Raw genomic sequence first — 27,414 nt, 5'->3', positions numbered from 1 at the left:
GTTAATGGGGATTCATTATATATTACAATGCCACATTGAATACAATTCTCTATAATTAAAGATGACTACAAAGAGAGGAACATCTTTGATATTTTGATTCCATATAAGATAAAAGAACAACTCCTTGATCTAATCTGGATCAAAAGGCTTGCAGTAAATTAATAAAGTGAGATAAAGCATTTACAAAAAGGGAAATCCTTTATGCAGCAAGTTGCCCTTTATCATGGCCAGAAACCCATCATCTATATTTAGTATCAACCATTTGAAACCAGATTCTTCCTTGAAGTTTTTAATCATTCCGATAAAGGCTATCTCAGGCAAAAAAATCTGCTTCTCTTGTACAATATTCAATATTAAAACCTGCAGCTGTCTAGTGGAAGGTCAGATGAAGGGTGTGAACACAAAGGGCAACACTTCTTGAGTTACACAGACAACAGTGTTTGAGTCCCTCTCCTTAGAGCAAAGCACTGGGGACACAACTTGATAGGACGACTGGCCAAAGATAAATAACTAAACGAGACAGATAAGACACACATGATAAAATCTAATAAGGGCCCAGAAATGAGGACAAAGACAACACAGCTGTAGTGAATACCACATGTCAGCCTCGGTGTTCAGGGCTCAGGCTCAACGATCCGGTAGACACCTCTCCCAGTTACCACCTCCAAAATCTCATACCTTCAAAGCAATTTTGGTTTTTGGCTCAGTGTTTATCTTTGGTCTCTTAGGCACAGGGTGCACCATCCATTTAATTAACCCCGCAAGACTGCTAATATTCAATATATTTACAGAGAGAAATAATGTTGTTGGGAACGCTGGATATCTGGCTCTGTGTTAAACTCTTGGAGCCGTGTTTCTGAGAAATGTGGACCACGGTTTGGAGTGATAGATCAGCTGGTTAGATGGAGGAAGAGATAATGAATTCTCAGGCCTTTCAAATGGGGAGCTTCTTAGAGATCCAAACCAGGAACATAAACATGTGTTGCCGTTGTTTGATGTTGGAGCATCGCTGAAAAGTGAAAAAAGTGCCGCGCAAACCACTAAAAGGGGTAAAAGGGCAGTGAAAGTCAAATTTCTAATCTGCAAAGACTTTTCAAACCACTGACTGCCTGGACACATTTATATCCTTTGCTGTCTGATACAGTGCTGTCAAACCACCAAGACTACAATGGTTTGTCCACTTAAGGACTGACTGTGTAACACCACAAAGTGGCAGAAATAATGGCAACTGAAGTGGCTTTGGATTTGAGAGGAACTGATTTAGTGCTTCACCGTCTGTTCATATGAGTCCAGTGCTAACTGGTACCTTAAGTATAGCTGAACAGCACCACGTGCCATCAGCATCTCTATACTTCCAAATTCACCATAGATACCAAGCGACTGAGTGAGTACACACGTACTTGCATAAATGCCATAAGGCTTCATGCTTCTGTGTTATGCAACTCCTGCCTACTTATCAACCATCTATCCGCGCAGTGCTCTGCTATTTTTCTAAGACATGCACCACCTGTGAACAAGCCCCGTCTAGAGTAAGACCGTAAGTCTAGCCTGGTGCTGACAGCCACTGGCCTGGGTTAAATGATAACCTTGAACAGGCCATGATGGCACTTTTTATCTCCTCCCAGCACAGACTGCCTTATTGTCCCTCCCCCGCCCCTTCAAATCTCCCCCTCCAGCCAATCTGAGATGGGATAAAGGCCCAGCACACCTTTCAGCGACTCTTTGACGGCAGGGAGACATAACCCACACACCTGATAAGTGATACCCGTTAAGTTTTATAGGCTCCGGGCTGTGGATGAGCGGGTGTCTGCGCTCTGCTTATTTATGGGAAGCTGAAAGGGCTGGCTCGGTATTCTGTTCTTCCCCAACGGACAATGAGCCTCAGGTGTTCGCAGGAAGACACAAGGAGTTGTTTGAACCGCAGCCGTCTGTTTTCTGTCATTCCTGAAGCAACGCTACACTTCACTTAAGCTCTGCAAGGAGTAGTGTGCTTCCTTTGTCAGCCTTGATATGAAAAAAACAGTTACAAACAAATCCAAACTAGTTAAGCCGTGGCACATACTTGTAGTAGCTGGTGCAGTGGGCATAGATACGTAGCTTGTCCCGTATGACTCGCCCTGGTTGCGGCTTCCTCTGCAGTCCAGCCACCCGCACGGCTAAAACCCTCGGACCGACCAGACGCTTGAAGACCAGAGAGAACCAGTAATCCTGCAAGAGCAACACCATCACACACACACACACACACACACACACACACACACACACACACACACACACACACACGCGCGCGCAAATTTCGCTTTACTTTTATGACAGCATGGGTTAATTTTCTCATCATGTATCTCATATGGTTGTTGTTTATCGATACAAAACAAAAGCAGGCAGGTATGGAAGGAAGATCTGATTCGCAGCAGACACCACAAAATGATTGCCAACTCCACAGTATTTAAGTGCATGGTTAAACCTAAAATAGGGTTGTTGTTTTTTTTTAATAGAAAGCAACTGCTCATTACAGCCATGCAGGTTTCTGGATCTCCCCTCCCCCCATCCCGCCCCCCCGAAAGGGAATATTGCTAAAATCTCCATTTTGTTTATGCAGCCATGAAATGTCCTGGCGATTGTAGAAACAGATTAGGTTTCGTAAACTGTGAGAATTAAGAATGTGCCAGCAAAGCAGCTTAACCCGTGTGAAAAAAAAGAGATATGGTCCACAAGAAACCTCTCCTCCAAACATGTCAGCACTTTGACACTCAACGTTTAGCTGGAGTTGACTGTCCCATGTAACATGTCACATAATATCCAACCACTGCTGACCTGTTCAGAGTTGACAGGTCTTAAATATGACATTTTTTTCAAAATATTAAAGCACATCATGTATCGCTGGTTTCTGTTATCATTGTTGAGTGGTCCACCATACTGAGTCGCACTCTATAGACTACACAGACTCAACACCTCTCCGAGAGACCCAGAACAACATGTGTTCCTCAGGAAGTTCCCATGCAATCCTGCATATGGCAACATTTAAGGGCTTCTTTTTTCCACGCAGGCTTTAACTTAATTTGCTGCCAAGGCATCGAAGAGGCAGAGCACAGTATAGAACAGTATAGTGCTGGCCACGGCCGGGAGGGATCGATGGATGGTTGTACGGACGGAATTGTGAACCCTGATTACTACGTAGTGTATAAAACATAGAAAAGTTATGATTCTAGAGTTATATTTGTGAAAGATGGCCAGAGTGAGTCAATACTCTTGACTCGTGTTTCAATTTCAAAACGCAAGTAACATAAACCTTCAATAAATTGATATGTTGTATTCTTTGCCCGAGCGGAACAGAAACTGGCAGCATGTAATACTGATTTATTCTTTTTAGGAGTATCAGCTGAGGTCCTAAATCCTCAGTGGTCTGACTGTTTGCCTGTTTTCTTGTCTAATTGCCTCAGTCTTTGTCGCCGTCTTTTTTGCCACAGACTCCTCCTCCCCTGACAGATGAACAGACAGGAAGACAAACATTAACTGCAGCAACAACCCTTTACTTTGACAATAATATATAAACCAAAGAATAGAGAGAAAGACAGGGGGGAACAAGTAAACCAGGAACATGTGAGGACAGCCAGAATAGGAAAACCAGACACCAATCAAACCTGGGCTGCTTTGGGTTTGATGTAATGCAGGACGGTAACAAGGCAAATAACATTTAACCCTTAATGTTAACCCTGAGTGGCTAAATAGGACAAATGAGAGTCAGACTGCCTGAATGAGACACTGTTAATCTCTGTGAACTCAAAAATTAAAGCATGAGGTTCCAGTATATTTCTGCATCTAGTGGGACATTCAACATGTCAGTGTTTTTAATTTATTTCATCAAGTTTACAATCTTCAGTCTTCTACATGCTCTTAATGCATTTCCAATAAATTGATAAAGAAAACAGCTGTTTAAAATGAACATAGAACAATATATACTGGAAAAGATAAGAAACAAAAGTACATCCACAATATCCAGGGCTGGAGAATTAAAAATGGCGATAAGGGGCAGTTAGAGACTGATTATATAGTAAGCGCACGCTACTGCCTCATCTGCTTTTTATCTGAAAAATAACTATTCTTCCTTCTTGTCAGACAGGAGCAATATGTCTCTGTTCACTGGAAGACGGACAGATTTCTGTTCCTTAAAAAATGAAGATAAACCACCACTTTAGTTTAGGAGCTTAACACCACCTCTGGAGGGAGATACCCGACACGTGGACTGAAACGACACAGAACAGGAAAAAGAAGCATGATTGGGGAAAGAAGGATTGGTAAAAAAAAAAAAAAAGTGTGGAAAAAGATTAAGTTGTTGACTCATTTGGTCAGTGGGGGCTTTGACTGGATTCTACCAATGGCAGCCACCCTACAGGGCAAGGGGCCAGGTCATAAATTCCCCATGTAGAAGACAGGTTGGCCCTGCTTTGAATTCTCTCAGCAGGTAGGCTGGTGCAGCCTTCAGATATCCAACCATGTTAAAAGCATTGTGCTCCCAGCGGGAGATCGACATTCCCAGAAAAAAGATGGAGACAAAGAGGGAATGAAAATGAGGCCATCTTTTTTTTTTTTTTTTTTATATCTTATAGTTGAAGTGAGGCAGAAGTAAGTGGGTGGCCACTGCAGAGAACTAATGAGCGGTTTGATGAAAAGGTATTGAGATTTTGCAGAATTGATTAGTTCATAAACCAATAAGATTAGCAGTTAAAATAATGTTTTGTGATTACCAAAACTCATTCCAGTTGTTATTTCTGATGAAAAGCAAGAATAAATGAGTCATGAATAACAACGGGTTTCTGATAAATGCCCTGACTTCATCGTCTTTCTCCTTTATTGTGGGAACAATGATTTAAAGTCCATGTCATTAATATAGGCCTCTCACCCCTGCTCCACCTCAGTTTAATATAAAACTTTTTTGTGAGCTCAATAAATCTTTATGAACTTGGAACATGGTGCTATTTAATCACGTTTTCATACTTATGTATTTTTTGCAGAAAAATTTGAATAGATTAACACTAAGACTAAAAAGGTTTTTATTAAAGAATTGAATTAGCATTTTTTTTTTTCATAAGAAGAATTATGACCTTTAAAAGAGAAGCTCTCCACACATCTGTTAAAATTGTTCTCCCCTCACGCACGACCAAGTATAAATACCTGTGTATTTCAGATGGTTAATACTGTGTTGGGGACTGAGCTTTGTGTATTTCTGTCACAGAGAAACTTGGCGGGGTGCAGCTCCATTCCTCACAGTGTTGCAGGCTATTTTACCAACATGCCTGTGTATCAGAATCTCAGGTTGCAGATCTCTCACCGGCCGACTGTCCCACACAGAGAAGCACAGTTAAGATGGGGGTTGAGGGGAGCGGTGACACTGTCCTGGGCTACTGATAAAGGGCTAAGGTTACATGGCATTTCGCCCCCGCGTCTAACCAATCATCACCACTAAACGCCTTTCATCTCAGCTAATAGCTCCCACGGGAAAGAGCGAGAGGTGCCATCGAGGAACTGGGTCTGGTGCAGAGGATTCCAGAGCATAATAGGACTGGTCAGGTCAGATCCTTGTTATTGTGATCAATCGGAACATACAGTGAAACCATTCTCATCTTTGCTGAACTGAAATAGACTTACTGGTAAAGGGTTAAAATGCTGGTCCACGAGGTGTGTGTATCCGTAGTCAAAGAATGAGTGACGCAAGACAACATCAATCCCCTGCACAGCAGCCATACCCAGCGTGTTCGCCCACCTGGAGCACATATAAACACAGGAACACAGAAAAAAATATCAGGAAGCAGCAGATACCCTCTGTTGTGATGCTTAAAATAAAATATAATATGTAATAGGAATTAATACCTTTTACTTAAGTTATCTTGTGTCCCTGCTTCAGATATTATCTACAGAACAAACCTCGATGGTTTTCTAAAGAAACAACAGTATGATAACAGTACTTACAGAAAGCCGGCAGCATACGTGTCAGAGAGATTACTGATGCCTCCTGCCCACGCCGGCCCCAGTCCACCCAGCCACACCTTCTTACCAGGAGTGTGTGTGTTGACAACCTGCGGTGAGTGATGGAAATGCAGGTGTATCAACAAAATCAAGACTGAAGTCAACTTTGTGAGAGTTGATTTTGGATTTTACATTACGGCCTTTTCGACACTAGAATCATAAAAGGGCTAATGCAGGTAAACTCTAATGATTGTCTCTACTGACCGAATATTTCTGGGTCTGCAAGCTAATTGAAAGTCATTAGAGCTGGCAACAAAACACTTATACACAGAAGTGAGAAATATAATGACGCACACAGAATAACAATAAACATAAACCTGATCTCAGTGGCTGAGTGGGAAAGCGCAGAAGAATCCCACTCCTGTTGCAATTCAATGAATGTTTTAAGTTTTGTCCTTGGTTGTTACTGCTTCTTTTTTTTCCCCTGCGGCACCTTTGGCGCTGTTCGTTTTCCAATATTCAGCAAGTTTGTCACAGCAGCCAGTGTTGATAACATTACCTCATTGCAGGCATACAGAAACCTTTTTACCCAGAGGGCTCTCTTTCTTGTAGTTTGCACATGTGGCTTCTTCATCACAAAAAAAAAAAAAAATTAGGCCAAATGATACATAACTTGGCAAAAGAAAATCCCAAAATATTTTGTAATGAACATGGGTCATTTTTTCACATCCTTCCTCAAGATGGTCTGAAAGTCTAAACTGATAAAAAAAAATAATAGATGTTTATTCGGGACAAAATTCCATAATATGACCTCTGTAACATACGCCGGATATTAACCTAGTCTTCTATCTACAGTACTTACTTAGGTTATGACAAGGTGCTGTGCATTTTTCACGGTCTGCAATGTGTATTATATATATATATATAAACTGAGATTTTTTTTTTTTATAGTTTAGGTTCAGGATTGAGGATCAAGAAAAATTTAAGTACCTTGGTGACTTTAGTGATCTGCTCTGTCAGTGTGTCCAAAAGACGAGTTTTCAGGAAATCCTCGGCTTTGCTCACTCTGCCATCCATGTAATAACTGCAAAGGAAAAGCACGGAAAACATTGTGAGAGAAACACAGTCTTGTGAGCAACAAAAACTGGATTTATTTTACCGTACAGATGGTAAAAATAAAACTGAAATGTGCACACTTCATTTTTATTTTCTATCCATCCATCCGAACATTCACCCATCTGCTTAAAAAGTCAAACCAGTATTGATCAAATTTGTAACTGTTTCAAATTTAAACTAAAACTATGTATATACATGTTATAGAGTGTTATTATATATTTCTCCATGACATCAAAACATGCAAACTGAAGTCTTTTAAGTCAATTTACATCAAAACGTTTTACAAACTGTTCACCAAACAAAATTCATGCACTCTCATACAACATATTACAGAAGGTGGATCAATGACATTTCAATTGAGAAACAACTTCACAAATGTAACACAAGCGCCTTTGCTGCGGGTCATTATGGACTGCAGATTTAAATGTAAACCACTAAGTATGATTTTCATTGGTCTCAAAGATGTAGTACACAATACATCAATTCACTCCAACAGCCATGATAAACAGGAACTGCCATTTTCAACTATGTGTAAGTGTAATGCTCATCCAATTTAACGTCAAAATGTGGGATTTCATAAGAGAGGAATTGGAAGACTGAACAATGCAGACATCCATCTGCGGTGATACTCTGTGTGCGTGAGAGAGAGATAAAGACACAAAGAGAGATGGAAATAAGGATGTTAAGAGATCTGATGAGAGGAGAATTTATTAGTAGTTGCTATGGAGCCAAAGTGCTGAGGAACATCAGCCTGCGGGCAGACAGAAATCCTCTGCAAGAGTCCAAGAGAGGAAACAAGAGAGCTTCGCTCTTCGAAGCACCAAAAAAAAAACAACAACATTAACATCTTATTTGCACTGTAGAAGAAAACTCAAAGAAACACTTCGAGGCATGATTCTTAAAATCTGACTGCAATGTGACTTGAAACAAATAGCCCATCATCTCATAAGCCAGAACATTATGTGGATGGCTCTTTGAGGTGAAGTTATTGTTGAGTTATTTAACACTGGGAAATATACAAGCAACAGCATTACCGAGAACACACAACACTTTTACGACTGTCGATTTACGAAGTGGCAAACAATGTCCCAGGGTGCTCTTAGATTTCAGAACTTCAACAGTGAACAGGGAGAAAATTGGGGAACTTGAGAGCTCCATTAGTCACTATAACAGAATCAGCACCTTAGATTGCCTTTCAGCATCTCATTCAGACATTGTGAGTCAAAACTGAAAACAGACTTATTTATCTTCTCCCAGCGTTACAATTTTGATCACTTGATCAATATCAGGCCAGAATTTAGCTGCTTCACTAAATATGAATTATTTACTCTTGGTAGGCAGCAGGTTTTGAATGCTAATCTCTGGGTATAGATACAAAAATATAACAATTTTAATGGGCATCCACCTATAAATGTACAGCCCTTCAGGATAATCCTTCCAATGACACCAACCTCAGGATAATGCAAAATAAACCCAGTGATCTCATTAGAGACTGGATCATCCATTGCACGTAAGCAACAGAAAACATAGTGTGCATAAAAGGTCAAATGAAAAAAAAAAAAATTGGTTTTATTCTTTTTTGAATTCTCTAACACAACAAATGTTATTATACCAGATCAACTAGTTTCAGCTGGGGCTACAAATGTCTTGTTCCAATTTGTGTTTTGTTTTCCCAAAACTGGACATAACTATGACAAGTAATTTATACTCGAGGCAATCAAGTTACTTACAGAATGCAAACCAGTGCATTTAAGTTCAAAATGTTGGGGGATAACGTCAAGGAAGATTTGCCTTGTATTCTGAAGTTGGGTAGAAAAGAAAACCATATAATCAAAACAACTACGGCACCATGAGGTCAAACCTCTACTGGACCTGTTTTGTAAAATTCTGTGGAAATGACAGATGTGTTAACAAAAAGGCTGAGAACAGGGCTGATTTTAGTTCACTTAGGGTGAAGCTGTGTTGCAATCTGAGCATAACCTTGTTGAAATCTTCCTCACAGCACTGGAAAGGTCCCAAACTCCTGGCTTCAAACTATAAACAATGCACGGATTAAGTCATAGCCCTACACAAATTATTTGGTTATCCTGTCATCTTTCATGGACGCTCACAATCATTTTTTAGTCTACACAAAGAGATTCCAGTTCATATATGGAGAAGCAGAATAAAAGACAGCCCAACTGCTTATCACTTAATCTTGCGCTGCAAATCAGCACTGATTGAATTTCGGCAGGAGTCTAAAAAAGCATCAGGTAAGAAAGAAGGTCTACTGGTTCATTAGAGCGGAAACCCCTAAAAGAAAACAATGTACAGACAATTGTTCGAGTAATTTGACCAGGATTGAGAGGCTCATAGCTTGGTATTCAAGTGTAAGCTCCTAAAACAGGACCAAGAACTTTTCCTTTGTTCCAACATTTGGCATGATACTTTAGCTGACCAGAATTCAATAAAAAATCAAAAATGAACAACACTGAGTTTAAATGTTTTCCGACAAAGATTGAGTTGGTCAGCTTGTTTTACACCGCTCTGTCCGAGTGCCAGCACCACATCAAAGACAGCCGACTAACAAAACTATCTAACACTCTACTAACACTGAAATATAGAACGGAGTAAAGACACAGATGGGATCAAATCAGACAGGGATAGATAGAAGTAGAGGCAGAAGAGCATCAAAACCAAAAAAAAAAGGAAAAATATTCTACTGAAAGTCATAGTCCTACATTTGAATTTTTTTTTTTTGTTAAAGGCACAAAAGTATTAAAAGTATCCACGAATAATGGCTCTTTACATGCCGATGTTGTTTTAGATACTTATCACAGTCATTGATTGTTTCAGTCTTGATTCTTTCATATTTGTTGTGAATATCTCTGTATTCTTCTACTTGTCTTTTAAAACCTCTTTTTTGTAAACAAGCAAAATAAAAAAAATTTAAATAAAGGTGTAGTGGAGTAAAATGTAAATATTCTTGTAAATTATGAGAATAGTCTAAAACAGTTTACTTGTAATAACTGCATGAAGTGTCAAGGAATGTCCATCTGTATCAGGAATGTCTGGTGTAGTGAGAGATTTGTGGTAAGGAGAGGGGTTGCCAAGTATAAAGAGGATATGCTCTTTAATGTGGATCAGGAGGTTACATTAGATCAATCAATTATCACATAACAGCTGAATGATATGTAGCCTCCCTCGGGACTGCCAACAGTACATTTTCAGTCTTTCTGTGATTTGTCTACCAGAGACCACAAAACTTGAACATCCCTTTCGTCCTCCCATCGGCAATAAATAAGCAGCACACAAGGCTCTCCGGGATGCCTTGCTAGTGTCATTCGAGAAGGTGTGGGTCTACTATGGTCTCCCTGGCTTGTTTAAAATGTAGCTGCAGAGTAAAACCTAAGAGTAAAATTTTTGTTTTTGCAAAAAAGTAAAAGAACAAAAATGCTTCTGATTCACTTTAAGTGCTCATTTATAAAAAGCTGGGGTCATGAAAGTGCTGCGTTCAGCAGGGGGAGTTTGCTTGTTTGCTTCACACTTCCATATTCACACCACTAATAACCCACTACTGGAACAATTAGGCTCGCGTTATGAGCTTTGCTCTGGGGCATCGAAACAGCAACTCTCGTGGAAAAGAGGCAAATTTGACTCGTTCCCTTTTTCACATTTAGAATTGGCAGCTGTCGGGTCACACACTTTTAAAAAGCTCAAATCCCTCACCATGAAGCAGCAGCCCCAGTAGGTAAGGCAGTTTGCTATACATGATTAGAGCGCCTTGGCGTGGTTGAGTGTTTATGTTTGTTTTAAATGTAAACGGCATGGCGTCATTAGTCGGAGAATCAGCATGAAGATTCATCCTCCGGAGACCATAAATGTTTGTAAAACATTTGACAGAAATCTATCAAATTGTTGTTGAGATGTGTCACACCGGACCAAAGAGGTTTACTGACAGACAGAACAGCGTTACCATTCCTGTGGCTCTATCTTACATCTGGCACAAGGCCGCGCCGAGCGCAACACAAGTGTCTTTGCTAATTTCAGACCGATGCAGTTGCCATTTTCCCGTCCAGCAACCGTGCTGCTGATGTACTTGAGCCCATCTGAGCAGCCATGGCAGCGTGTTGTTCTGACAGTGAGATGTACTCAGGTCCTTTGTTAGTGCAATGCGAACTAAAGGCAGCAGAAAGCAATTGTGCAAGTCAATCGCACAAAATTCTCCTGTTATTTTAAGGATGCGTTATGAAGACAGGCGAGTACACTCGGTGCACAAGGATGCAAAAGATGCAAAATAAAAGGATTCAGATCTGTTCCCACCGCAGAAAAGAGTTCTTTGCTAAAACTTTGCAAATCTGCAGTTATAATATAATCACAATATGCCATGGTGCAAGTGCGCCGGGTTTTTAAAGATAATGGGAGAGGACACTCTGATAGGTGAATTTCATGCAAAACCTGAAAAACACCTATCATTACCTTGAGTACTAAGTACAACCACTTTGAACCACGTTCCTTACTTTGCGCTCAGATTATCTGCCATTAACGGAGCGAGTGTGTATAAAGGTGTACAGCTGCCGTGGTTAAAAAAAAAAAGGAGCATGGCATATTAGTCCTGTCAATGACACAGTCACCATTTCCACTGGAACTATACATTTCACCAAAGACATCTATTTCTACAAAACTCTTGATGGCAACACAGGAAAACAAATCTCCAATAAATTGGTGGGGAGAAAGAAATCTCAAAACATGAGCAAATAAAACCAAAACAAACCACTTGTGGTGTGCGAGAAAATGTTTTTTCATCACGAGCATGAATCGACCGTTAGACTTATTCAAAACTTTTCGGGTTCAGTGTTAAAGTGCTCTGCAAGAAAAAATAAATAAAAGCATCTCTGCGCAGTATTGGGTTTTCTGTCACTCCACGGAGTGAGCCGATTTTTCCAAAGATAATAGTAATATGGGAGGAAGGAGAAGAGACAGAGGAGAGAGTGACTAAACATTCTGATCATGTTTTGTTAGTGAATTCAAAAATGGAGACGCCGTAACTGAGACAAGATGCTGCAAATGGGAAACTACAATGTTGTGGAAAAATGTCATAATATAATCCCAAACCACATATCAATGTTTCAGGGAGGTACACAAATATTTCACTGCACAACCAACATATTTCATCACCACAAGCTCCAACAGAACACCTCTGATGGTAAGCCACAGACAGATGTAACGCTAACAAATCCGTATCGCTGTCTGAACCAGTTTATAATGACTGCTGCGTTTCTTACCTGCTTGGCCTGATTCAAAATAACTTGAGACAGCTGCAGAGGAGTAAAACCTATGCCGTAGACGTGTTAATGAGCGTTCTCCACTTTTATTAGGTTGGCTTCTTTTGTAGAGGTCAGAGTTTCTGTCACGCAGCCTGGTTAGACTGGAATCTGGACGTCTAGTGTAAAACGGGCTAATTGACAAAGGGAATGAGCCAGAGCATATGGTTTGATTTTAACACTGTGGGTGGTGTTTTTCTAAGCCTTACTGACAGCCCTTCCACCTTCCGTTTCTTCTAATTTCTCCTAATTAGACCTGACCTTCACCTTCATGACCGCTCTCTCCGTCACGCGTGGCTTCTCTGAGCTTACAGTGGGTGTGTCGTTTCCAGCACACACACATGCGTGTCCAGAGATACGGATAAAACATGGGGAAAAAGATCAAACCACTGATAGATTTGTATGCATTCCACCACTATGTGCAATAGACAAATGACAGGTGTTACTAATTTAACACACACACTTTCTCAGACTCCTTTTCCTGTTGTTCCATTTGCAGGATACACACAGTTCTCCACATTATGTACCAGACTCTCTCAGTAACATGGTTAATAATAACTGTTACTGGCTACCGCATATACTCCGTGTGGCATTTATGGTACAAAAGCACACTTGGTTTATGGTTAGTGAAGTCGGTAGTCTCTTCTATGACTGCTGGTCATTTCTGGGTTTTTCTGCAGACAAAATAATAAAATAGGAAAAAAAAGGGTAAAATACCTACTGTTGCCACGTAACTGCATCTACGACAGAGCCAGCGTTCTTCATGAACCTGAAAGTCAGAGAAAAACAAAACACGTTGATTGACTTGATTGGATTTTTCTTCAAACATGAAAACACCTGAGTAGTATTTTCACAGTCAGGCCATTATGATAACATTTTACCGAACAACCCAACTGATGAGATCCGGAGATGTGTGCATATTGTAAGAATCTGCAGGGCAGACGGGGTGTAACACAGGTTGAGTTCATTTATCCCAAATTATTTGGAAGGTGTGAGCAAAAATGAATTCACCTAAAAGTGACTATTTTAACTTTTGCACTAAAAAGAACTGCCGAGTATAACAGGTTCATTGTGAACCAGGAAGTGCAAAAGCTGTCTAGTTGACAAATCACAGTTTTCCAAGGAGGCTGATATGTATACATACAGGAGTAATTTGTTTTAAAGTGTTAATTCTTTTTCAAAGTAAGCTTCTAATTAAGTCTAAAGTCAAACATTAGAAAATATCCTATCAAGCCAAAATGAGGGACATAAATGTGTATGAAAGGAAACGGCCACATGTTACATGTTGTTTATCTGCCAGTGAAAGATTTACAGTTGCACAGCTGAGAAGGACTTCCTCCAGTAATTGAGGTCGGCAGATTAAAAAATATTGAAGAGCAGAACAAATGGTGTGAGCTGTGCAATTTGTGACGCATGAGTCTCATTTTCTTCTGGAGTGTGCCACATTTTATGCAGATTTCCGCGTAGTTTATGCAGCGCTGTGGCTCTAGCTCAAATCAGTTTGTGGTGTCATAGTTGCAAGTGTGACATAATGATAAATACTTGATTTTGAAACCTTTATGTATGTTAAGAGTTTTAACAAAAGTTTACATTCATTTTCAATTGATGTTTTAGGTAATATGGTAAAAACGTTCAACTGAAATATTAGAGAAAAATCAGGTTAACGAGGAACTCGTTTTGTAAAACAGTAAACGCTGGGTGTGTTTCTGTTGCTTTCACCGTGTTTGCTTTCAGTTAGTTAAATACAAACTCCAAACATCCGTTCAAGACGCGCCAAAAAATGTCGTGAGCCCAGTCTAACTTTGAACGGGCTCATCCTGTACACAAACACAGCACAGATGCAGCTCCTCCTTCAATCTGCCTTCCTCCTCCCGAGCGTCTGCATCTGTGTGTGTTTCCTGGTCTACCTGGCCCAAATCTCTCCATATTTGGGGCTAACAACTTGTCAGACATGCCTGAATGTGTGTCTCTAAACATCATGTCACAGAAACACAACTTTCACCGCTCTGGCTTGTTTAGTCTGTGCAGCTCCGATATTTGGACTGTTGAGCGGCTCAGCGTCCAATTCATCTTATTTCCTGAGAGCAGCAGAGTGGTCGGGCTGTCAAACACAAGAGCCAACCCCTCGTAACAGTGTCAAACACACAAGAATCGCCCCGTCGTTAAATGTGACACCCGTGACCCGCTGATACCCCGGCTCTCCACTCCTCGTCCCCTCACTCCTCCATCTTCCTCTCTTCACCACTCATCCTCTCCATCCTCCCTGTCCTCTGTGACCACTGCTCATTAATCAGTCTGAGCGGTACTGTACACACACACACACACACACACACACACACACACACACACACACACACACACACACTTTTTTTTTTTTTGTAGAAGAGTAAATTTGAACTTCCACTGCTCAGGGAGATTAAAAGCAGTTTCTAATGGTTTCGCTGATGTAAGTGGTTCAAGTACAGAGCGGAGGGAGACCCATATCAAATGATTCTTTCCCTGCTGTCTTCCAACTACCTGTCAAAATGTGTGTGTGGCTGCGGAGAGGCTGTAATATACTGAGGCGTTAAGCTGTTCCTGTGCACGCATCCACACAATAACTTGCATTTGCGCGCGTGTTTTAGCACACATTAAAGTCACTTCACGGACTTTATTTTAGCCAGAAGGACTGCTGTTCCTTGTTTATTCAACAAGTTAAATCTTGAACTGCCGTATCCCTCCTCTATCACTTTTAATTGTCTTATTATTGGTTTGAATCTCCGCAATCCTCCCATGTATCTCTTAAACCTCTTGTTTTAGGTAGGTAGGTATTTACTTTATTAATCCCCGAGGGGAATTTTTTTTTTTTTTCTAAATTTTTATGGGTACTGTAAAGGACCACCTCTACCCTGTCTACTTAAAAGTAAAGAAATGTATGTCATCTTTATTTATTCACCGACGGCTAAAAGCAAAATCTATATAACATTACCATGGACACTGAACATGTAGGTGCTTGTCACCAACTTACGATCAAATTGGTAAAGCTATTAATAAATGACTCGGCTTCTTGTCAAAAATACACTACTGTGGTGTTATTAACCATTTCAACAAGTCTTTCTTGTTGATATCTGTTTGTGTACTGTTTTTCTTCTGCTTTAATTATAAAAAAAAAAAACTAACATAGATCCTCCTGGCTACTATAACACTGTGTGGCTAAAATGTTACTTGTTCATTGCAGCAGTATCAATAAACCGTATTTAATGTCGCTTCTTTTCTTTTTTTTTATTAGATTTTGTTATTAACCTGAATAATATCAGGGGCTGTCCAGAAGCTAGGAAAGTCAATCTGAAAACGTATGTTCACCTTAGAAAAAATAACTAGTAAAGACTTGTAAATAACAAGCAGAAAACAAAAGTATATAGGATTGCATTGCTTGCTTTTTTGCTTCAAAGATATGACTACAAAGTGTGATATTTCAATCTCAGGGGAGGACAGGCTGCAGTTGAGAGAGAGCAGTTAAATAAGCGACCATAGATCGAGCTGAAACTGCTGCAGCTTCTGGGTGAAACCAGCAGGTGGGACGTTGTGCAGTCACATTATCAATCAGATGACACTTTATTTAGGCTGACAGGGTATAACTGAAGCTGAGACCCCAAAACCTGCAGAGTGGAAATCCATAAACACTGAACCTTAGTACAATGTGTGTGTATGTGTGTGTGTGTGTGTGTGTGTGTGTGTGTGTGTGTGTGTGTGTGTGTGTGTGTGTGTGTGTGTGTGCACCAAAGCTCAGTTAAAGTCTCAAACTGCTGCAGCATACTTTCCACTACCTTCCCCCTTTTTTTTTTTTTTTTTTTTTCCAGCAGGATAGCCTAACAAGGAGTGGAATCCTGGCCAATCATTGTTTTACTTGGTGACTCACCCATCTAGCAGCAAGATGGCGTTCTTCCGGGGTCGTCCTGCGTTGGGGCCGGAGAGGTGCGCTCGGTGGTAGTAGCGCACAGACTGCAGCAGGGTCCGCAGTTTGGTGTAATCCTGAGCCAACTGGGTGCTGTTGACTGCACGACCCACCAAGCTGCGGTAGGCATTCGGCTCTAGGAAGAGGAGATGCAGTACACTGAGCCAGACAGATCGAGTTTATACAAGCAACAGTGGGGAGGTGGCACGGAGTATTGTTGTTGTTGGAGTCTGATCTTGCGCTCTTCGAGAGTATCCGACAGCCAGTAGAAAGAGGATAATTGGGCAATTCGCAGTAATACAGACAGATGGACTCGGTGTCAGGGGAATGGTCCAAGCACACAGGGTGGCCTCACAGATTCTAAAAAAACAAAGGGAGAGAAGAAGCTGGTTTCCCCAAAAGGAGGAAAACTAAACTTTTGCAGGCCCACTGCTGTTTTAATGACTCAATTGAAGATTATTGAGCACCAGGCGGTGTTTAAACTGCAAAATAAAACTTTCATTATGTATACTTTGTGTGTGTATATGTGTCTGTGCTGTATTCCTGAAAACTATGAAAATATATTCGCTAATTTCAACAGATCATCTTTCATTGAACTCTATAAATTCGCTGTGTGTCTTCACTGCCTGGGCGATTGAGTTGAAATGATGACTTTCACCACGGTTCAAGCCCTCTCTAAAATTTTCACACAGTTCAATTAATGGATTTTGCACAGTACTTTCAAGCTCAGGCCAAAATAAAAGTTCCTATTGTGAGCTCTATTACCTATGAAATTAAATGGAAAATATGAGCTGATGTGCAGCAGGCCAACACAATTCCTTGTATCCCTGAATTAACCCTTGAAATAACTCTTAAACTGCTAGACTAACTTCTACAGTTCGCTATCTTAACAGTATAAAGAATTCCTTCCTTAAAGGTGAAAGACATAAATTGAAATTCTGTGGTAATCATTTATTAGATGTGACAAAGTGTTCCAGAATTTCTTTAGTGTTTCAGAGTATAAAGGTTTCCAGTAAGGAGCAGACAACTGTTAAGTTTACGTGTATTGTAGGGAATGTTTTAGGTTAAAGTTGGTTACCACTTAGTTAGTTTGGTTAAGTTCAGGGGAACAATTTCATGTCGTTTCAGTCTAAAACTGCTGCCAAAAGATATTTCATGGTTTGTTCCAGGACTAACTCTCCTTCCTTTTCACTTTTCCGACTTATGTGTTTAAAGCACAACTTCAGATGTTTAGATTCTAATGTAACACGCCTTTCCATCTGGAGCTGCAGACAACATCCCCAAATGTGCAGCTGGAGTCATGAAGATCTAATTTTAGCAGCAAGAAGAACAAGTAATCCTGCAACAGATGGTTTGGCCTCCACTTAGCCCTGATCTTAACATCATTGAGTTAGTATGCATTATACACAAAGACACAAAAACAGGTGAGCCTGAAGTCCACAGATGCTACAAACAACCCACCTGCGATGTGCCATTAAAATTAGTGGTGTAGCGGAGAAATGCGGTGCCAGTTAAACCCAGGCCGCCACACCTAATATTTTTGGGTTTTTAATTCCGTCTGTTTAGTGCACTTTGTATGAAGTTAACTGATAAAACAAAATTCATGGCATTATTTTTGGTAGCATCCTTTTTAACTTTTACTGCCTAAAACTTTTGCATGGTGCCGTATAAAAAGCACATTTTGGAGAGTAAGATTTACAACACGAAATATGCCAACTTTGGATTGTATAAAAAGTAGTTCAATAAAATGTAATATGCAGTTAAGTGCAGTTAAGTAAAAAGTTCCCATCAAGTAAAGTGGAAGGACTTCAAATCTGCACATTGGCGTCATCAAAACTTACAGAAGCTGAGGAAAGGCTGAGGAATTGACTTCTTAGTACAGACTGTAACATATTTCAAAGGCACTATGCGGCACGTGGTTGTACTGACCGTTGCCCAGCTCCCAGGAGATGTTGTATTTCTTGCCAGCGCTGTACTTCAGGAGGCTCAGGGTGGACGAGGTGTTCCAGGAGTTGTCTGGGTTTCTGTGCAGCGCGTTGAGCCCCAGGATTAGATGCAGACCGGCGCAGTCGGCAAAGTTGTACAGTTTGTCTAAAGACCTGGCTGGGAAAAACCCACAAAGCAGTTGTAACTTTGATTCTTCTTACATCTGGCATTATGTGTCCATATGAACATGATTAAACATGTGGAACTGATTGATCCACTGATTCTCGTGTCCTCTCTTTCTGTGTGCTTGAGTAAAGCTCTAAAACCATACCTGTGGTCCTCTCCGGACCACAGCTATGTATATTTGCGACCAGTTCTATTTCGTTGTCGTCCAATTAAAGAGAAGACGGGAAACTTCTGCATTTGATTTTACTAAGTACAATGTGATGGCATGCATACAGTCACATTATGCAATGTTATTTAACTTCTTCTAACCTCATCTTTAATCAAGACATACTTAACAAGACCTAAAGGTAAACAAAAGAACCTTTAGCATGAAGAGATTTGTGTTACAATTTAGTTCATGAATCTGCCAAATCCAATTCTGAATTAATAGGTTAATCTTTTGGTATCAGAAAATAGTAAGAAAAACCAGCTGCAATTTCCCAAAGCGATTACAGCTTTACAGCCTTCATCTGACCAACAGTCCACAACACAAAGGCACCGAGTTACATATGGCAATGTGCTTGAAAAAGGACTAAACAATTATCCAAACAGTTCCCTCTCAGGTTTTTTTTTTGGCTCAACTAATCTTTTATTGACTCATTGTAGCTCTACAGCTGACCATCTTGCAGAGATGGATCCAATGCTAGCCAATGTGATTATGTGAACAATGGCAGTATTAGCATCTATTCTAATGTGTATTTATTCTTTAACAGTCCCTTGTGTAGTTTTTATAAGTCAGTGGTTCTCAACTGGTGGATCATGAGCCAAAAGTGAGTAGCAGGACCATTTTGAGAGGGGCGCAGATATGTGCATGAAAAAAAAGAAGTAGAAGTAGGAGAAGTAAAATGCACCTTTTATTTTTGAAGTTTACACAATTTCTGATGCTGTGCTTTTTGAAGGACAAATGTTTGCTATTAGTCGCTGTTTGCTGTCGGCTTTGTTATATCAATAACTGGCAAAAGTAATTTCGTCAAATCAGTAACGCTGACTTTTTATTGAATTTTTTCATTTTATTGGGTTCTGAGACCTATTTGCTGTTCTTTTTTGGGGGGGTTATATTATGTTTTTAACAGTGCATGAAGGCATTGTGCTTTACTGCACTATTTTCTGTGTAAAAATTTAAATGGCTAAAAATTGTTTTTTTACTTTGGGTATTGATTTAATAAGGAAAGGAAAAATGTGTGTCTGCTGTAAGATCAGTTGAGAACCACTGCTATAAGTACCAGTGAGAATAACAAAAACAAAAAAATCAACCAATCAGCTTAGAGGAGAGTTTGTCTCAGTCATGAGTTGGGTATCAGTGTGGTTGGCTTCAGCTTTAAATTAAACTGTAAAAATGATAAATCATTCTACATGTTCTCAGTGCTAAATAATTGTCACAAAAATCCAGCAGTAAAAAAACAAACCATAAAAACTGCCTATTCATTGAACAAACAAGGGATTTGTCACCAATTTAACCAAAGAATATAACATTTCTTCTTTAGAAAGTGTTATATGAACTGAGCTACACCTGGGATGTCTTCTACACTCTGTTGTCATTCACCAAGTGCTGAACTTTGTGTTTTTGCATGCGTGTCTTTTTAATCCACACGACAGCAGGGTTTCATCTTCAGCAACATTCATTGAGAACTTAGACAGACCGATTTTCCCATTACGGACTCCTGTGGCTCTTTTAAAGCACGATGATGCACAGGATTGTTCTGTTCTGCAGCTGACTGCTCGCTCTTGTTTGTGTCTGCTGTCTCCATCAGAACACACCGCTCTCCCTATACAGTAACGAATGAGGGCCTGCTACAGATGTTGGCATTCGTTGAGAGTCCTGAAAGTGTTTGTTTATATTTTAATGTGTGACTGCAGGCTGCTCCTGGATACCTCAGGCTCTTGTTTTGAAATCTAATCAGTTAGGAGTCACTCCATTAGCGTAAATATTACCCTGATCTCCGACCTCTTACTTCCTAGGGTTCAACGGGAACCAGATGACGAGTGTGCCGTTTCAGTTCCCGCTCGAATTTGCCCTCAACTCTGGATGTGGCACCAGGTGAGCTTGCCAAACGATTGATTCAGCCAACATGGAATAAAAACAAAAGCATGTGAGGTCATTCGTCTGGATACGTGTCAAGCTGATGAAAGGTTCAAGGTTCTTCAATGCAACAGATGGATGCAACTGTCTGACTTTTTGACAAGAATACATCTGAATAATGAATAATGCTTAATGTTTTTTTTTTTTGTTCAGCATTTACTCCCAGCCCGTATTTCCAATAGCGCACTGGTCATGTATAATCCAAAGAGCAAATAGAGTGAACAGAAAGACTGCTGGTTGCACCTGGCATTCATCTGCTTTCCAGAAATGGCAGGACAAAGCCTGAAAAACAACAACAAAAAAAAAAAACCACTGGCAGTAACAATAGTTTTATTACGCACAGCGCTCCACCTGGGTATAGGTCTCCTGAGTAAACTGTCTGTTGTCCATCTCATTAATAACCACCAATAATGTTATTATCATAACCGTTATTATCATAACTCCTTCCCTCTGTGGCTACATCAGAGTGGTGTCCGTTTGCAGAAGCAGAGTTTTGGGCAACGGGGCAGAGAAAGTAGCGCCAGATGTGGCTGTCAGGGAGAGTGATTCCAGGCCTTTCCTCACCTGGGATGGCGCCGAGCCTTGCAGCGAGATACACAGCGAGATACACAGCGAGCAGGCCTGTACACACATCATAAAGGCTTCATGAGCTGCATCAAGTTGCTAAAAAAATACTTTTTGTCTGCTGGCAGGTCTGAGAGAAGTGCGCACGGTCAAATAAATGTCTGCATGTTTATGTCAGTTTGGTTTCCGAGCAATTTTACTACCGATTCTACTTAACCAACTTCAGATGAATTTCTTTCTTCCGTCTCTGCAAATTAGAAAGGGTAACGGGAAAGTTAGAAAATTCAATCCTATGCTGAGAGTTTAACATTTTGCACTCATTACCTTTACCTTTAAAAAAATATTGTAGCTTGTTCGTTGGCGTTAACATGGCCTTGAGTGCTTTCAGGTATCAAGTTGTACTGGAAATAACAATAATAATAAGAGCAGGCTATCATACGCTCGCTTCCAAAGAGTAAAGGGCCGATTCACCTGCCTGTTGATCACAGAGAGCACACATGAATGCGTTAGAGACATTAGAGAGCCCTGAAGCGTACAACTCTGTGATCTTGGCAAGACAGAATTATTACACTACTAATCTGTGTGGGAACATGCCCACTGTACATGTATGCGAGATGTTACGGCTCACCGTAACATCTGTGACACGGAAGAAAAATGCAGCGGGAAAATGTTGCAAGACTCAATGAGACACGGAGACGTATTGAAAATTTAGAGCGGAATAGCAGAACTTACTTTTTTTGGACAGTCGCTCTCCCCAATGGGAACAAGAGAAATGATCTACTGTTTCACAAATAGAGGAAGATAATCAATCAAGCCAACGTGAAATTTCCTTTAACGCGGTGAGAGAAAAAAAACCAGTCACGCTCATCCTGGTAACACTGAAAAATGTCTTTGAGTCACACATCATTGTTGAGTGTGCTGGTTTTTTTTTTTTAAGCCAAGCGAATGCTTCAAAAACATTATTATGCAGTAATATGGCTTAAAATGGGTCTCAAAATTCTCACAAATAACACAATGAAAGCGTGTCTGGGAGACTTTAGTCGACCGTACTCGCTCAGCTACGAGCTTCTCTTTTATCTTACAAACAGTCCAACCAAAAACAAGCAGAACAAACCCAGAAAGCAATGTGTGCGCGTGTGCGTGTGCATCTGTTGGCGTGCCTTTGTGTGTTTGTGCGTAGCGGAAAGAGAGGGGTCTGGACATTGTCAAGCTGTCTATCTGATAGAAAAGCCAGTTCTGTGAAGCAGAGAGGCCGGCAGCATCAGTCAGCGCTATGCCTCATTTCTGCAGCTCTGCATATTCCCTCAAACACCGAGGTACACATACGTCTACGTACACGGGGACTGCACTCACACAAACACTGTTTGCTGTTTTACATACCACCCACATGAAGCAGACACCCATCTGAAGTTTCCAGTGAGGTCACAGTTTTCTCGGTTGCTGCACCTTCACTGGGTCACTGCTGGCTGAAAAGACAGGTGTATTTTTTTTTTTTTTTTTAATAGGTGACAGTTTCTGCCAGTGCAGCTTTAAATTGGGATTTATGTCACCTTTAAGCCTAAAGAATCATTCTCATTATATCAGACATCCTCACCGACAAGGGAAGTGCATAGCGCCGTTAGTTATTATGACACAGACCCGCTTTGGAGAACTTTGGAAAGTCTTCAGCTTGAAAAACGGCTTCACTTTACGCAGTCATGAAAGACAAATTGAAAAGAGGAAGATACGCTGTAACAATGTGTAATGCTGTGTCATGAATATTTCAGTACTATAAAAAAAAAAAAAAAAAAAGGCAGGAAGTTTAATAAACTGCACAAAGCATGTTACTAACCTCTAACATTTTACATGTTCACGTTTGATTTCAGAACATAGGCAAAAAGTAAATGAAGTCAAAGATGTACAAAACTAAATTATTAATTTTAGAATTTAAAGCATCATCCTTCTCATGGATTTTTTTGTTTTTTACCTCGCCATAAACTTCTCGATAGTTTCTTCCGTGATCCACTCTGGCATGGATCCTGCCTGATGTGCACATTGCTTTGGACAAAATAGTCGGTCAAATGATTCAATTAATTGTTAAGTTCTTTTTTCAAATGTTTCCATTTACAGCAGTAATAAATGTATTATATATAAAGGGATTTTTTTTTTTTTTTTAAATCAAAGAGGAAATATCTTTGAATCTACATTCATACAGTATTTTAAATTGTCAATTGACATTTCATACAGTTCTTGATTTGTGAGAGGGCTTAAGGCCAATTCAAGGTTTCCATGTTTCCGTGCACTGATCGATGCAACTTTGAACTTCATACTACATATTGTTGCTTTACAAGATGCGAGCCAGAGTTTCTTGCCTTCCCCTCCCGAGCATCGTGGGCGTACATAGAACATGACTTCTGGAAAACCTGGACCTTCCCACTGTGTTTGGACGCTTTTGATGGAAAACATGAACAAATCAATGCACCTCCAAAAACTGGCAGTGACTACTTCAGTTACAAATGGACCATTGCCATTGTTCTCCAGGCTACATTTCATGCATATTTACTGCTTCACAATGGCAAAGGTTGTGAGAGTGATGGTACCATATTCAAAGAGAGTGGTTTAACCGCATGTGTCCTTGAGCTCCTTTAATGATGAATTACAAAGATGTGTATCGGTTAATCTCCTAATACAGCCTCTCCTCCAAATAAATATTCATTTTGTTTTCTTGGTGTGTGTGTGCAGTTTGTACACTTGCAGTGCTTAAAGTCTGTCCAATCACAAATTTTGGGTTTCACACAGTTCCTTTGCGTACTTTAGTCAGCTTAAACCTGCTCTTGAGGTTAAGCTGGGGGCACGAGTATAAAAATGAACTGCTATCCATTGAAACCGGCTTTGTATCATATTGTATGGGTTAGTGCACTGAGGAAAGTTAACACAGCCTGAAACGAGGCAGAGAAAGTAAACTACGGGTCCTCCCTCAAATTTAACTTTACATGATTTGTAAAAAAAAACAAAACAAAAAAAAAAACTATTGTTGTCTTGGGTGAAAAAAAAAAAAAAAAAAAGAAATCACATTTTTGAAATGCTGATATATTTCTACATTCTCCATCATTTACACCTTAGGGGAGAAAATGGCGAGCACAGCAAAACATTTGTTTGTCTGTCTCTGGTTTCATTCACAACAGAAATATAATGTCTCTCTGCCAGACACAGTTTACTGCAATGGCAAAAGTCAATTTGAATGTTTAGTCCCATCAAAGTCAGTCTGCAGCAAAAAGCACACATCCTTACCCACCCTCTCACACGCACGCACGCACGCACGCACGCACGCACACACACACACACACACACACACACACACACACACACACACACACGTACATGCAAACGCACACAAAAAGACTTGAACTGCGTTCTGGCTTGCTTTAAAAGCCAAATCAAAACCGAATCCTCCAGAGACATGTGCAGACAGGGAAAGAGGGCTGTTTAGAGAAATTAATTGTGAGTCTTTTTTCCTGTTTATAGATACAATATGTTGTTCCATTTGTAAAGATACAAATGTTGCAATGCTCATGAATGTGATATGAAAAGATAAAATACACATTTTTGAGCCAATGAGCTTGAATTTCTTTATAACAATTTCACACTTTGTGGATTAACAGCACCGATAATAAGGCAAAGAGAAATGTGTGTGGAATTACATCATGCTCTTTACACTGTGTCCACATGTAAGGGATGCTTGTAATTTTCTCTGTCAGCTGTAACAACTCACATTACACTGGCTTGATGTGTGCAGTGAAACACATTACATTTGCATTATGAACTCGGCGGGGAGAGCACGGTGGAAATAGCTACTCGGGGACAGAACATCCATCAAATTGTTCTTAACATGAGGGGGACAATTGCTGATGACAGCATTTAAGGTTTTCCCAGATGGATGAAAAGTAATCTCCCATTTATACTAAACACACAGCACGTGCAGCGGCAGACAAGCAGCAAAACAGGTCATGAAAGATTTGGAAGCAAATGATCAAAATATCCCAAGTGATGTACATTTATCATCAGCGCCTCCATTGTGGCTTCAATCTATTTTCTCCACCAGCTCCACTGGTCTGTCTTACAACTCCCTGCCTTCTGTTTCTCATTGGGCTAGTTCCTCCACAAACCAGATCCTGTGAGGCTGCAGCGACTGAAACAAGGTCATCTCTGACGTTTCCAATTCATAATTATTTCAACAGATAGTCAAAGGTTTGTGTACAGCCATCCATGCAGTTTGATCATTCATCCATATCGGTCAAAGCCAGACCAGGATACTGTTACGCTCGCAGCACCGAAAGCTATTAAATGCGGTGTTTTGCTATGTTCACACGGTGTGTCTGCGACTTATCCTGACGTTAACTTGACACTGTATGTTCGGGTTGTGCAGAGGGAGAAATGTGGTTCCAATATAGAGCGAGTCTGTGCTGCTCCACCAGCATGTTGCACAGAACCCAACGCCTCCATGTTTACACACACACACATCTCCACATGGACTCTTCTTTCATACAGGGTGGCTCCACTCCAGCAAAACCATTCAGGTCAAACCACTTTTGTATTTTGGAAGAATGCAAGATATGTGGTGGGCACCTGTTTTCAATTCTGCTAGTAGAGGGGGACCAATATATATATGTGTGTGTGTGTGTGTGTGTGTGTGTGTAAACCAGAGTGTGTGTGTGAGAGAGAGATTACCTCAATCTGTGAATTTGCTGTGACTAGACTTGCGTGTGGCCCCTTCTGTGTACCCTGTGTACGGAGATTCAGAGCAAGTCGACAGGGCTGGTGAGTAAGATGAGTGGTATGTTAACATACGCTGTTCATGATGTAAAGTACATCCACACTGTGCTGCTGCTCTGTGTGTTTGTGTGTGTGTGTGTGCGTGTGCGTGTGCGCTCCAGCCGATGCAGTTCGGTGCAGTAGACAACAAATCAAAGACAGAGAAGTGGACAAAATAACATCAACCGTCTTTCATTGGCTTTGGGCCGCGTAACTCAAACCACTTGTTGGGGGAACAGAGTGTGAGGGAAATGTGTACTGGGTGCGAGTGGTTTTCACATCTGTTTGGCAAAAGTCTCTGCCTATCGCTCCCTAATGGGGAAAAGCACGCTTTTTTTTTTTTTTTAAATGCTAATGACCTCACTGTGTTCGGCTTGTAAAGAAAGAAGGTGCGCTTTTCCCAGGAGAGAAACATCCCCGTATCTCCTCTATTTGTTTACACCTTGGACCTACCAACAAAACGACAACCAGAGGAGGCAGCCGTTACCGTGAGTCGAAACTGTTAACGAACGACCGCTTTACTACCTACCCGACAGGCTGTTTGGTAACTCGTGAATTGAACAGAAGGTTAATCTTTGTCGAAGGCAAACAAATGCCTTAATTACGAGATGTTTTAGGTGGCAAGAAACACCTAAAGCTTTTTTTGGACTGATTCGGCAAAAAAAAAAATCAAAAATAATGACGTGATTTTTATACTGTTCGAAAATCCTATTGTTGAAAAGAGGTAATATAAAAAAAAACGTCTTCTGCAAACATTTTGAAATGTTCCTTTAGTAGTCAGGCCTCTGAGTGGACACCTCAGTATACATGCATGATTGACAGCTGAGTTGGCGTCGGTGCCGAGAAAAACGTACGGACAGACAATAAGAACTACACCATCCTGCTCCTTCAGCAAGTCAAGGTCCAACACCCGGCATGTGTCCTGCTTTGTAAGCTGTGTAAGTGTTTCAGAAAAGTGCTATGTAAATACGGTTTATTTACATGTATTTATATTAGCTGTGAGGCTAATGTTCTGTGGCTCTGTGGCTCTTTTTTTGAGTCATGTCACCTGCTGCTGTTACTGTCACTGCGCTCATGTAATGAATGAAGACAGTTTGGCCAGTTATATGCAAAGGATTTACCACGACACGTGAATGCAACTTAAAGGTCCAGAGGAACCAAAAAAATTCAAAACATTTTAAGAACTCGTTTTGGTTCCCGTCGTACTATATACTGTAAATCTAATCATGGTGGGTTGCTAATGGCTAAATGTGATATAAAGAGGCTTTAAAGTTCTTGAAAATAAAAAGAAATTGCAGACTATAAAAAAAAACAAAAAAAACCTGAAGGTTTGAACAGTATCTTTTAGCAGTTTTGCATTCACGGCATCTCTTTTTAAGACTGACAGTAAAATTGGATTTGTATGTCCGACATTGATGGCGTTGTTTGTTTGTTTTTTTAAAGGCAGAGCAGTTATAGATAAGGACGTGAGCGCCATACCTGACATTTTAACTACCAGAGATTAGTCACAC

General features: G+C 40.4%; 1 protein-coding gene across 1 annotated transcript in view; it reads right to left on the bottom strand.

Annotated features, from left to right (window-relative positions):
* hpse2 (heparanase 2) overlaps positions 1-27,414 on the bottom strand; it is a 57,911-nt gene that overhangs the window by 4,985 nt on the left and 25,512 nt on the right. The window contains exons 4-10 of the mRNA XM_069144051.1: positions 18,247-18,420; positions 16,282-16,453; positions 13,105-13,152; positions 6,955-7,048; positions 5,968-6,074; positions 5,647-5,761; positions 2,063-2,208 (exon numbers count right to left, since the gene is read on the bottom strand). Coding sequence (XP_069000152.1) covers positions 2,063-2,208; positions 5,647-5,761; positions 5,968-6,074; positions 6,955-7,048; positions 13,105-13,152; positions 16,282-16,453; positions 18,247-18,420 — 856 coding nt within the window. The remainder of the gene's footprint in view (positions 1-2,062; positions 2,209-5,646; positions 5,762-5,967; positions 6,075-6,954; positions 7,049-13,104; positions 13,153-16,281; positions 16,454-18,246; positions 18,421-27,414) is intronic.

Source organism: Embiotoca jacksoni, unplaced genomic scaffold (genome assembly GCF_022577435.1).
Source record: "Embiotoca jacksoni isolate LCO1_2020_lvr unplaced genomic scaffold, fEmbJac1.0.p SCAF_12, whole genome shotgun sequence".
Taxonomy (NCBI): domain Eukaryota; kingdom Metazoa; phylum Chordata; class Actinopteri; family Embiotocidae; genus Embiotoca; species Embiotoca jacksoni.
The sequence above is the reverse complement of the archived record's forward strand: the minus strand, read 5'-3'. Positions and strand labels throughout refer to the sequence as shown.